Here is a 14622-nt window from a genome sequence, read left to right as displayed (position 1 = left end):
CAATCACGTCCAGGGTTGCCATGTTGGCTTTTTTAACGCCAAATTTGCCATTTTTGGCTTTTTTCAAACGCGATTGGCGTCAGAATTTCCGTTTGGCTTTTTGGCGTTTTTTTGGCTTTTTTCAAGTCTATTCTAGTGTCTAATATTGGAATCATATAAAATACAATATTTAGTGTGTAACAACTGAATAATAGCTTATTACCTGTACTTAGCTACTAAACATCAGGATTTCCTGGAGCATCGATTTCCTTGTTTGTTACATTAACTCTTAACCATACCCATGTTAGTCGTTGACCATACCCAATAACAAATAATTGCAGTTTCTGCAGCTGCTCAGACAGATGTCTAAGCAGCAGGGTTGTAAACATCGCCTCGTTTTTATAGTTTTGCGTGTTATTTGATAGTTTTAAGTTCGGTTTCCTAAAAATAGTTGTACAACTTAATTTTCATTATGCCTGATATGGTTTATGTGAGCTTTAGTTTAATTCTGCAATTGCAGTAACGATGTGATTAACTACGCTAAAATTACTGAATAAGATATCAGTGGTCCGCCTGTGAGCGGCAGGGGGTTAGATAATTTTTTAATAAAATTGATTGTTTATAAATTTTGAAAGTGAAAAAATTTTCAATAGTAAAGTACGATATAGGGAAAAAAAATTAAGGTATATCACGGGTTTAAGTAGAAACATGTAGGTATATTACATACTGACAGACTGGAGCGGCACCCTGTATTGTATATATTGAATGGTAAAATAATGCTGTCCGCTGGTATTTATTTTACTTTCTACAGTTCTATAGGTACTTTACTTTCTATTCGTGTACCTCACTGAATGAACTAATGGCTCTATATCATCATCAGTACGTTGCCAAGGGCTTAAAATCTGATAAATCATGGAGTTTTTGTACTTGGTAAAATTGTTGTCTTTTTCTGGCTTTTTTATGTCTTGATTTGGCTTTTTTTGATCACTGGGGTCTGGCAACCCTGATCACGTCAAGGAGCTTGTTAAAGCGGTGGCGCGGCGGTGTGGCTCAACGGGCTAAGCGTTAGGAATACGCTCGCTACCGCACCTCTAATTACTCTGCGTGGGTTCGCAGGTTCGAATCCCATGTAGGGATGGTTATGTGCGAGAGGATTGCTGGACTCCTCGCCGTCGTTGGGTGGTTCACGTAACCGCTGGTCGGTTACGGCTTCCTCCACCACCAAGTCCATGCTTCCGAAAACAAACAATACAGTAAAAACTAATCCCATACCCGACTTGGAATGGTAACCGGACGAGAGGCCGTGGTTCGCCATATGGATAAGCCGTCTTATCGGCTTTCCTCTCCCCCGGGATAAATATGTAAATCCTATCCTATCCTAAATATACGTACTATCGCCCGAAATGGCATCTGCGCCGACGATAAAGAACTTACTAACGTCAGTGATCTCTCTCATATTGGGATAGTCGCGACGTAAAAACGAGAGAAATAGCCATTCGATTTCGGGTGCGCAGACGTGCGCGTCTTGGATGACAGTTCGTATAGTTTGAAGGTCTCTATTACGTCACTGTGACGTCGTAGAGACGTAATGTTTGGATGGCATAGTCAGGTGGGGGTTAGGATTGACACATAAAAAAATTGTTGTGCCGCTAGAAGTATGTTAGGTAGGAAACTACATGAGACCCGGTAGGATTAATACGTGAATACGTTTGTTAGTTTGTATCCATGTTTATGTTTGTTGTGATTTGTTTTTCTTCCTCTTCGGTGGGTGAACTCGTTTAATACGTTATAAACTTATTTTTATGTTTTGTGTTGACTTTCCAGATTCTTCGCTTTTCTCTTTTTTGTGTATTGTTTTGTTTTTTGCGAATAAATCGAAATAAAATCTATCTATCTAAAAAATATTAAAATAAATAATATGGTGTGGCAAATAATTTTTGTTACTAGGCTATGTAGCCTAATTAGGTACCGGTACCGTACCTTAAGTTTATCACTTGGGTATTGTGTGTTAGATCCAGTGATGAGCTAGAAAAATTGTAACAGTCGGAATGCACCTAATTCGTGAAAATGTATCAACACACATCTCAGCATCTGCGGACGCTTACAGAAATTTTGTCTGTCCTAAGATAGAAAGAGCTGAACATCTAGACTACGATACAATAAAATATGAAAAAATTATTTGAAATGCTGTGTAAAATAACGAGTAGGCTACAGAAGTATGACAACCAGACAGACCAGAGGAGCAGACAAAAGAGAACATTGCAGAAAGGATGTTTCCTCGAGCATCAACTTTCTTGTTTTTACCTCGACAATAACGTATTACAGTATTATCCTAAAGTTGGTCTGACAGTCTGTGGTAACAATTGAAATTCAGCCATCGGCTCAAACAATTTAATTTTTAAACGCAATAGTAAAAAATATAAAAAAAAATTTTTACCGTAGCATTCAAGAGTTTGAAAGAGTTAGTTTGAAAAAACACAATTTTGGTCATGATTGTGACGGCCGGCACACATCACAATTTATTCAGTTTATTGTCAAGCCAAGCATGAGCGATCTGAAGCATCTGCGGTTGTGCCAGACGGCAGGTGCCCTTATTCCAGAGACAAATTGAGTGTTTATTTTATTGAACCAAATGTTGGGACATTTTGGAATCTAAGAACTGTGCCCCACTGTTATTTTGCTGTTCTGATCAGCAGATCAAGTCGCACGTTGATTCCTTATGACAGTATGAAGGGGATTTTTTATTCGAGTCCACAGTCAGGCAGTCTCCTTTTAGTACCTTCATCCTATACTCAGTTTGTCTGGTTACCATTACAAGTTGAAATATTTAAATAGCAGTGGTGAAATAATTGATACTAATGTTAAATTAATATGCAGTTATTTAATCAAAGAAAACTTGGAGGAAACTGTTGTTTTTGAAGACTGAAGCATAGGGATAGAAGTGACGCTGTATACGCTGTATATCTACTCAATAGAAAATAATACTGACAAAATGGACAACGACGAAGGTCCGACTTTACCTGATGGAATAAAAGATCGACGATATTCAAAACAGATAGCTACAAAGGCTTTGAGTGAAATGTACACTCCAGGTGAATGTAAAGATAATGATTAATCTCATTATATGATTTTATTTATACTTTTAATATACTGCAGTGGTTCCCAACTTTTGCCTATTTTGGAACTATTATTCCTCCCTCACCGTACATGAAAAAACTGTTCGTTTGTTATTCAATACTTAATAATAATTAACTAGTGTTATGGGCAACCTGCACTCTGGCTTTTGTACAATTTGAATAGCTTGTTTTCATAAATATGTATCACAGTAATAATAAATAACTAAGCATGATTTGTGAAACTACACTAAATTGATATATTGTTTTCTAACCAAATTTTGCTATTTTTTTAGAGAAAAGATTTCAAGAATGGGTTTGTGTCATACTTTGTGGAATATTGATGTCAGTCAACCTCGTATATCTTGTTTTTTATTTTCGAATTGACAGTCTTCATATTATAATTCTTTCATCATGTAAGTTGTGCTCAAGTATTGAATTTTCATTGTTCATTTAGTATGGTAGCTGGTTTTGTGCTCTAACCTTTTCTGGATTGTTGTTTATTCATAAAAAGATTAACATAATTCATTACAAATTCTTTAAAAACTCTCAAACGTCTAAATTTGAAAGTAGCACCACCTGTGATCTGAGTCTGCGCAATTTTTCCTGTTCATCTGTGATGCTGTTAGTTAGTTAGTATGAAATGTACTCTTCCAAGTAAAAATTTCCTATGTTCATACCCAAGTAAAACAGCAAACCAACTGAGAGGGTATTAATTGAACACACACTTTTCATGTATTTGTTCTGCTCATACAAACAAGTGTTAGGCTTTGAACAAGAACAGTTTTTAACCAAGTTTATTTTAATTCACCTTTGTACCTGCTTTTTGAAATATCTAGCTATGCCTATATAATTTATATTTTCAAATATGTTTGTGCTATTTTTCAGTTGCTGGTATTTTATCGGCAGACTTCATGTCAGGTCTAGTACATTGGGGTGCTGATACATGGGGATCTGTTGATATTCCAATATTTGGCCGTGCTTTCATTCGACCTTTTCGTGAACATCACATTGATCCAACTGGAATTACTCGCCATGACTGGATAGAGACCAATGGTGATAATTGTGCCTTGACAATTCTTGCTCTGGGCACCATGACGAAAGATTTTATGACAAAACCTGAGAGTGAGTTCATATTTCAGGATTGAATTCTAGAATATTTTCTGTTTTAAATATTGCCTCACCCATTTCTTGGGTAGAACAATGTACAAGATGCTTTTGAAGCACTGCTTTTGTATGGTACTACGATGCAAATCAATTAGTCACGGATCACTGGAAAATATTGATCACTGTAAATGTAAATGATTATTCATTGATTATCTGGTTTATTGAGTTTAAATTGGCCTAACAGGTATGGTCATACATTTTTTATTCATGTCAGTCAATAAATATCAAGTATTACAGGTACTGGTCTTTAATTTATTTGAATCCTGATCCTGGATCTAAAGATGCTGATATCAAAATTGTTCATAGTTCATAGCATTTGGTTAAATCTTTAAATACCATGAATTTGATTTTGTGTTAATTATTTTGGAATGTGCAATATATCTCGTAAAAGTTTATTCCTGTGGTTAGGGATGGGCAATGTAGAATAATTTACTATTCTAGAATATTCTAGAATAGTTAAATCGAATCCAGAATACCGAATCCTATTCTATTTTCATACTTATTCAAATAGTGGGAATTTCCACATTGCTGGATTTAGATGGTAAAAAATTGCAAATGTATTACTTACTATGAATGTATTATCTATTTGGAAATGTCCTGAACATTGGATTTCATTTGATACTAAACAGGCAGTTCCCAGGACAATAAAATTTAGGAATATTACAATATTTTTTGCCTTCAATTGTTCCAAATGTATGTGATCCCTAAATACTGATATGCTAAATTAAGACACGCTTTACACACTTCAATAGTAAGCGGTTAAATACAAAATATACATGAAACGGCGTTAAATCATTATTAATGTAAGTCTGCCGAGTATACTAAAACATACCCGCTGAGAATTAATTAGATGCTGAACCAGCATGTGGCCACTGCAACCTATGCGCCGTTGTAAAATATTAAATTTAACCACTATTAATTAAAATCAACCTTCTATTCTGTGAGAGCAAGACACGTAAAACCAAGTTCCCGTAAACGCGATTTTGTACTTAGATATTAGGAAATAACATCTGAAGACGAACTCATTTTCTATGATTATCGTTACATATCATTATCTACCCAGACTTGGCCCTACTCAAATTCAATACGTTACTATCTTCGCCAGATGCGGCAACTTTTTTCAAAATTCATCGGCGACTAAAATACTACAGACTTTCGATCAAACGTGCGTCTATCTTGAACGATAGAAATGTTATCATTAATCATTATCTACCCAGACTTAGCCCTACTCAAATTCAATACGTCACTATCTTCGCCAGATGCGGCAACTTTTTTCAAAATTTATCGGCGACTAAAATACTATTTAGACACTCGATCAAACGTGCGTCTATCTTGAACGATAGAAACGGACCGAAAAATATGAAATCTTTTGAGAGTGAAATTTAAATGTGACAGTTGTTCGCGTTTTGCGATATAACTTTGTGTTTCGGAAAATGGTATAATAAAATTATTCGTAAATAATATTTGATCTAAATTAATGTTATAACATTTAACGTCTGGCTTTTGGTTTACGTGCATCATTTTTTGGGGAAAACTCGTAGGTCGCGAAAAATCATTTAATTTAAAATGAGGCAAGGCACGTCTGTAGACAATTAAAGATTGTTGCATTCAGATTATCGGAATATCACCAGTAAGTCGGCACAAATAACGCTAGCTAGATAGCAAAGAAGGAAAACGCAAAAATGGTGCAATAACGAGTCCTCGCCGTGAGGTTATATTACCGACTTCTTGTCCTGAATATGCCGATTGAAATTACAGTGTTTGATGTTTACCGATTTACGGGTTCTTTGCGAGCAGACGCAAGTTTAATTAAACGAGAGAGATTTCCACGCGAGAAAAACGCTCGTCTATGGTGGCCCATCGTTGTCACGCGTAAAATTGAAAATAAAAATAAAAAATAAAAAACCGAAAATAAAAAAATTGTTGTAAAAAAACATAAAAATAATTAAAAAAAAAATTAAAAAAAAAATTAAAATTAAAAAAAAAAAATAAATATAAACGAAAAAAAAAACAAAAAAAAAAAATTAAAAAAAAAAAAAAATTAAAAAAAAAACAAAATTAATAAAAAGAAAATAAAAAGGTTGACAACGATGGTCCGCTTCGTGGCCCATCGTTGTCACGCGTTTTTATTTTTAGAAAATTTGCTTCTGCTTGGGACCAACGTTGTCAGGCATAATCCTACGCGCACAAATGTGTTCTCTGGGTTTCAAACTCACTACTGATTTTCTTGAGCAATATTCAATATGAAAATGTTCTATAAATTCTCCATGCTACAAGTTCAACAAGAAGTAATATATTTATAATAATGATAAGAGAATATAGAATTGAATACGAAAATTCGGAAAATTTGTTTTCACGTGTATAAGGTAATTTAATTGGAGAATGCTGCTTAACTACTCAGTTGTCTGCACACTCGCGATGCCGGTACCGTACCATCTTACCAAATACCGGTAGTCGGTTATAGTCGCTTTGCGTCTGACCGTACCGGTAGCCATACAATCACTCATGAAAGAATGGGAGATACGGATAGTCTCGTAGAATATAGACTACTGAAACACTCTCTGCGCCTGCCCCATACCGTACAGCCGTAACGTACCGATCCAGACAAATGATAAATCGCCAGTGCTCAATCATTTATTTCAATCCATACCATGATCCTAGTAGAATATAGTGAGTCGAGGTATGGATTGAAATAAATGGTTGAGCACGGGCGATTTATCATTTGTCTGGATCGGTACGTTACGGCTGTACGGTATGGGGCAGGCGCAGAGAGTGTTTCAGTAGACTATATTCTACGAGACTATCCGTATCTCCCATCCTTTCACGAGTGATTGCATGGGTACCGGTACGGTCAGACGGTACCATACCGGCATCGCACGAGTGTCTGAGCAGTTAAGCAGCATTTTCCAATTAAATTACCTTCTACACGTAAAAACAAATTTTCGTATCCAATTCTATATTCTCTTATCATTATTATAAATATATTGCTTGTGGTTGAACTTGTAGCATGGAGAATTTATAGAACATTTTCATGTTGAATTTATTGGATATTGCTCGTGAAAATCAGTAGTGAGTCAGAAACCCAGGAAACACATTTGTGCGTGTAGGATTAAGCCTGACAACGTTGGTCCCAAGCAGCATCAAATTTTTCAAAAATAAAAACGCGTGACAACGATGGGCCACGAGGCGGACCATCGTTGTCAACCTTTTTATTTTCTTTTTATCCAATTTTTTTTTTCAATTTTTTTTTTTTTTTTTAATTTTAATTTTTTTTTCAATTTTTTTGTTTTTGTTTTATTTTTCAATTTTTTTTTTAATTTCAATTTTTTTTTTTTTTTTTTTTCAATTATTTTTATGTTTTTTTACAACTATTTTTTTATTTTCGCTTTTTCATTTTATTTTTTCATTTTTTTTTTAAATTTTACACGTGACAACGATGGGCCACCATACTCGTCTATAATTGATAAATTAGAAACCCGAAATACAAAAATTGACGCTTGGCGCCGGAGAGGCGGAAACCGAATCCTGTTATCGGATCCCGTTGGATTCGAATACTTTGGGATTCGAATCCTCCGGATTCGGTATTCTATATTGCCCATCCCTACCTGTGGTGAGCATGATTTAAAACAGTTTTTCCCAAACTTTTTTCTTGCAGCGTCCCCCTCTGGAGACTACTTTTTGATGAGCAAACGCCCATAACTAAAATTTTGAAATAAATTTATTCTCCATTTATCACTAGTCTAATTTAAAACTTTTAAACCGATCCTGCACCTGGTATTTTGATTTGATTCAGAATGATTAATATGAAGCATTGAACTTTGGTTGGAGTTCAATATCGCATTGTAATGAGATACACCTCTCAAGAAGTTCACAATTGCCCAATCTGGCAGCCAGCGCTTCCCAATTGCCCAATTTCTCTTCAGCGCTTGTACGTACTGTTATCGAAAACGCCCACAGTTGGTCGTTTTTGCTCACTTTGGGAACCGCTGATTTAGAATATCAGAATGAAGACCTGATTCTGTTTATGGTTTTTTAATTTCATTTTATATTTCAGCTTTTATTCTTGAAAATTACTGGTGGTCATGCTATATCTTTTTCCTTGCACTGTTTGTTACTCTGACAAATCAAATCCACAAATGGTCTCATACATATTTTGGGCTTCCCAACTGGGTGGAAATTTTACAAAATTACCATATTATTCTGCCAAGACAACATCATCGGATACATCATGTTTCTCCTCATGAGACGTAAGTAGTTTTTTCTTATTGAAATGATTTTAAACGAGATGATATGCAAAAAGGGTGTACTTATTGGAAATTGTTTTCAGCATGACTAAAGATTATAAGAGTCATTGTTATTTCGTCTACACAGGCTCAGACTGTAGGCTATGTTCTTTTTCTCAACTATTTTATATCCTCTCATTGAACAAGGCATTAACAGTAATATTTTATTCTATGAAAAATCGTAATATTCTAGTTGGCATAGCATGCTCAATTTATTAAATACAGGGTAGGTTGTCATCATTATTGAATCAGATCTTTTTGTTGTAAAGCCAACATCGTTAAGCTAATGTGCCAAATACTAGCCCAGTGGTACTGAAATGGATTAAAACTCCTCGATTGGCCATTTCTGGGTTAAAGTGGGTGTTAATGATATATCGACTGTAAAAGGAAGGCTTCTAAGGCCCTAATTTAGGTCATTTTTGCAATAAATTCTCACAGTACATATAGTAGTTGAACTTTCTAGCTTTTCAGCTTTGAATAGTTCATTAAAGGTTTTTTGCAGACACTAAACAACTAATACACATACATAGTTTTTGTTAGTCTGCTCAAATATTGAAAATAGGAACTTTTCGTCACTTATGAAATTTGTTACATATTTTTCAAAAATCTCAAGTATGGGGGCACACTATTAATCGAGGCACTTTTTTTACTGTTTTGCAAATTTCTATAGATTTACAACGATTGAAATGTGATTGGAGCAGACTGTTACCACTCGATAATGTCGTAAATCTTTTATAAACATTGTAGACAAAAGGGCCTTCCCGAAGGCCCTATATATTTTGTACACTATTTAACTATTTTGACCAAATTGAAGAGTACAGGGCTTTAGATGAAAGCAATAAAAGTTGTAGTTGCAAGCCTGGGGATTACTAAATGACATAGTCATTATCTTTTATTCATATCTCCAATACTAAGCAAGTTACCTAGTTTATTGATAAAAAAAATGCGATTAATTTTTGTTGTTGCGATAACAAAAAATATATTCTTCGTAATTGCAGGCACTTTTTTTTCGAAGGGAAGCCAAAATTAAACACAAATCATCATTTTTTGTTATAGATTAACATAATAAATATATTTGAGTTGAGTTTATTAACAAAATGAGCCAGAAAAGGCATTTGGGAGGCACTGAGATCAAAAGATTGGGACTCACCAAGTGCTCATCAGTTGCTTCCATCTCTCTTTTGTCTCATGCCATCTCTACCATTTTTAAAATTTCTTCGCTTCCCTGGGATAACTTCATTACATTAGTTGTTATTTGGGATACATTGTTTTTGTCTGTCATCTATGATATTTTAGATTTTTAAAGAAAAATTTTGTTGTTTGAAAATGTTATGTCCCTATTTCGCTGAGTACCAAATATCAATATAATTTTTTGATTTCACTTGATATGTAGATATATGAGCAGTTGAAAAATTATTAAAAAGCCAGCATACCCAGTTTGTTTGTTTCGCAATACCATTTGTGACTCGACTTGAGTTTGAAACGTGTTTTAACTCATGAATTTATATTATATTGTACACACCTTTGAGCTGATGGATAGCAAAAGCATACACTTTATTTGTACAACTATTATTGCTCTTGTGTTTTATTTACCGAGTAAACATTGTGTTCTGAGATTAAGATCTTGATCAAGCATGGGCTGTTGGCTATTACTTATCGCAAGAACCAAAGTACAAAAATCCCAAGTGCTTCTAATCTCACTTGTGAAATCAAGTATCACAATGTCGGTGTATGAATAAAACATTAGCAGGGTTCAAAGGTTGATTCTTCTGCTCTGTTTTCAAATAAGTCTGTTATTGAGCAACTGAAAATAGTATTAATCTAGGAATTGTTGTAAAAGGTTTTTATTCAACAATCCTATAAGTTAAACCAGCTTTAATCAATTATTCAAACTCAGTAGAATTTTAAAGATGTACTTAAAGCAGGAACAAGTTACAAGAATGACAAACATAGCCATTTTTTTTAATCTAAAACAAATTACATTTTTCTGTATCATACATAGCAATTTTTTGTGTCTTGAGTTGCTTTTCAGACCCTCAAGACTCATAAGAACCCACATTTTCCAGTACTCCCGAAGTATGTGAACCAAGATGGCGGACACCGGAACTTAGTATGTGTACCACATTAGGCCATAGTTTTATGGTACAAATACTAAGGGAGTCACTTGGCTAGTCCCTGAACTCGTAATAGAACTAAAATAAGGATAAGGAAAATTGGAATAAAATTATGACCTAACCCTAACCTGGTACACATACTGGGCTCCGGTGTCCGCCTCCTTGTTTCACATACTTTGGGAGTACCTTTGGTCGGACCTGCTAGCTGTTTCAGTCTAACTTGGCGATTAGAAATTTCAGACCCCCCATTTGAAATTCCTGACATGTCCCTAGTTTTTGAGGTAGCTTTTCAGTAAACACCACATTTTGCTAGTTATTAATTAATCAGCAGTAATAAAACTAACCGTTGTTTTTATAGATATTTCTGTATAACCACTGGATGGTTGAACTACCCACTTGAGAAGATTGGCTTTTGGACAACATTAGAGTATCTAATAGAGAAATGTACTGGGTATAAGCCACGGGATGATGATATGAAATGGGCTAAAACCATCCCAACAACATGATAAGGGCCTTTTCCTAATTTTAGATAGACTCCAATTATTAGTATTAATTAATGCACAGCTATGGTCTTCTTCTCACAGTTTAGAATGTTTGTTTTATTTCTTTAGATAATTACTTAATTGTGTATTGTAAATATCAAATTTTAATTATGCCAATCGAATAGGTGAATGAAAATCATGAAACCATTATGTTTCTATATCTCTAAATTAGATACTGATATTTCCTTTTTCCTGATGCTTCTTTTTTATCTACCTAGTATTATTTATTATGGTCTATTCTGTATTTGTTTTAAACTAAAATTTAATTGTCTGTAGGCTAATTATGCATCCTCATTTTCATCTTCATTTTCCCTATCGATAATCCATTTCTAATAATTTGAAAGAGCTGTACCGTTGGTATAATTATGTTGGCCAGTTATGGGCAGAACGAACCAAACCTCTTCTCTGCTTAAAAAAATCGGGGATGAATTTTCACTTCTATGGTAGGATTTTTCAGGATATTTATTTCTTAGCTAAATGACTTTACATTATAATAACACTTATCACATCAGTTGCCAGTATTTGGCTGAGATGCATCAATGTTACTGATTAATGGCTGTGATTTAACTTCTAACTTTCCTATTTTAGTTAGATGCCTATTTTATGACATTTTTTCAATAACAGTATGTATTGATTTTAATTTCCATTCATATGCTTGATACCTTTTTCCAAAGAGTTAATATTTTGTATCACTTTAGACCAAAAGCTTGAAGTTCTCAAAAATTTATGAAACCAAGGCAGTGTTTGGAAGCAAGTTTTTATTATCCTCTACTGTCATTATATGCATAATTCTACTTAATTAGACTTACTCAAATGGACCCCCATGTTGAATCAATTTCGCAGGTAAAGAATCTTAGGTTCAACTCGCCCATGTCTTAATGTAGCCTCATATTTAGTCGGTGACTGCCTGTGCAGAGCCTCGTTTGGGATGTGTGAAAACACCCCAAAGCTCATAAAGTACAGTCTATTTCTTAAAACGGGCCACCAAACTGCGGCCCACAGCGACTTTTTTATCTGGCCCACAATAACACGAAAAAATGGCGAAGTGTTTTTTCTAGAAAAATTTGTTTTGCTATGATGTTCTTGATCTATATTCTGCAATATAGACTATAATATTTAAGACTTCAGAAAAGTCGAGTTTATATTGTTAAATAAATTGAATGGATTTTCCAACTTTTGTGAATGTATTGCATTGACAAAAATATTTGTCCGGCCCTCGGTCAAAAAAGTTTGGTGACCCCTATTTCGGAAACAACTGTCTTTGTAAATGATGCAGGGAGTTTTCATTTAAACTGTTTCATAATTTGTCGCTCACAATTCTTCTGAACTAGGTATACATTTGTAATTTACCATCCTGTGTTTTGACTTATGAGTATTTTTTATATTAAAATATTTCTGTGTTAACATGACTAAATTTTATTTATACTTTGGTTAGAAATGAGTTTTAACAGGATAATCAGTATCGAGTTTATTTGTTATATGAATGAATATGCCCTATCTAGTTGCTTACAACAAAGTTTTTATATCATCCAGAGTTGCAGTTGTGCAGGTGACAAGTGGCATATTCAGCTGGCTGATGCAATCTCGATAATTCAAATGTTAACTAAATCATCCACAATTCAGTCAACATCAGAGTGATAACCTATTTCTCCAATTAGCTCCAAGAAATTATTTATTATCTTTATGTACTTGTGTGATATTTGTTTATTTTTTTATATAAAGTCTGAACAATTCAATATATATATCAGGTATCAAATGATCTGTCGGTTGGTTTCAATGATTCTGGAGAAAAATTTTTGTTTCTCATGTACGTGGTTGATGTTTTGCTCGGAGCATTTTTGTGGGGATGTGGCAGAATCATTACACCTCAATGGGCAGAATACTGATTACATCCCGCCAATTGACTGAAAAGGTGTGACGCTCAGACTCTTACTTCCAAGTATCCCAAATGTTGACTGTGTTCGTAACGCACACTATGTAAAACTGGAGACAAATCAGAACCAATGTTCAAATATATCGACACGAAGCCCACAACAAAATAATTTACCCAAAACCTAATCCTGAACCAAGCTGGACTTATGGAACGGCTCTAACACCTGTGATCTATTCAATTGTGTTTTAATACCACGTATCCACGTCCACAACCATATATAAGGAGCGTAGTGTAACAATTTTTGCATATGTCCATCCTGCCTGCGTCATCTAAATTTACGTCACAATAACGTAATAGGGATAAACAAAGTACAGCGACGGTTGCCCATAATGGTCCGTCCTACAACAACGAACTCACTAACAAAGGCAGCTAGCTATCTTTCTCGTATAGACGTGTTTGTGACGTGATTTTTAGATGATATAGTCCGGGATAATATATGCAAAAATCGTTACGCTACGCTCCTTATATATGGTCCACTTTGGGTAATCAGTGAGCCGCTGATGTCAAATTCCGAATCGTAATATTCTGCTATAATAAGATCGAAGAACTTGGAAGATAATAATAAAAAAAACTTAATGGTTTCAGTCCAGTTAGTTCCATCGTCGATGACAAAATAATTAATAATGTAATAGTGCTAGGCTATTTTTGTGTTTTCCTGTATTGATTTATTTGTGTTTTTTAATATGGACCATGATGGTCTGGTGTAATGACCGAATTGAATCAACCAATCTCACATCCGCAAATGTTTGGTATTGCTTTATGAAAGCGCCAGGTTAATCGGCAAACATCGAGAAATAGATAGGTTTACACTAACAGGCCAAATAAATACTCCAAAGGTTACCAGGTGTCTTCGTGGATGTCAGGTCTTTTTCGTCCCGCCATGGCCAAATCTATACAATGTGAGGCCCTAAGCCAAGGTTTCTCCGCGGGCCACATGTGCCCCGTCAAGCTGTTTACTGCGGCCGTATAGAATGAGTTTATATCAGACTTTAAATTGTTAGTATATTTTATAGTCTGAAGCATGTTTCGTGATTTTGGCGTGACTGTTCCGGCCATCTACGTGCAATTGTCGGTTCTTATTGCGCATGTATCAAGCTCTGATGGCCAAGGTTTTATATTTCTTGCAGGTCTGCGCGGACTGTTCGACAAATTCTGAAGCGATTTTTGCGACCGTTAGCGGAGAGAGACGCTGACGAAAATTGTAGCAATGAATGTGGAACCCAAATTTCCAAATTCTTTTTATTCTGATTATTATCTTTTGTGTTGACTTTGATCGTCCCTATCGCCAAACTGTGAAATGAAAAGTATTATCTTTGCTACTGGACCGGAATCGAGAAACATATATCCCTCAAATCAAAAAGTAACGGTTTGAAGATTTGCTGTTTGTTAAAGTAAAATAGCTGTACCATGCGATTTAATGAAATATCCCTTTCAAAACTTCCGTTCAATACTTTACCTAGACATTACTTCAGTAGTCGTGTATCAGGGGAT

The 14622-nt window shown here is 34.9% G+C and overlaps 1 protein-coding gene across 1 annotated transcript; it reads left to right on the top strand.

The window, feature by feature from the left end:
* The first annotated feature begins 1656 nt into the window (after positions 1–1656).
* On the top strand, positions 1657–12957 carry LOC120332442 (plasmanylethanolamine desaturase 1-like). The gene is made up of 5 exons (XM_039399685.2): positions 1657–3071; positions 3389–3508; positions 3981–4217; positions 8314–8506; positions 11015–12957. Exons 1-5 carry the CDS (start codon positions 2972–2974, stop codon positions 11160–11162), a joined length of 798 nt encoding a protein of 265 aa, XP_039255619.2. The 5' UTR covers positions 1657–2971; the 3' UTR covers positions 11163–12957.
* Positions 12958–14622: the final 1665 nt, after the last annotated feature.

The sequence above is a fragment of the Styela clava genome, chromosome 13 (assembly GCF_964204865.1).
Source record: "Styela clava chromosome 13, kaStyClav1.hap1.2, whole genome shotgun sequence".
NCBI lineage: Eukaryota > Metazoa > Chordata > Ascidiacea > Stolidobranchia > Styelidae > Styela > Styela clava.
Note: the sequence above shows the minus strand (reverse complement) of the source record. Positions and strands in the feature narration are given on the sequence as shown.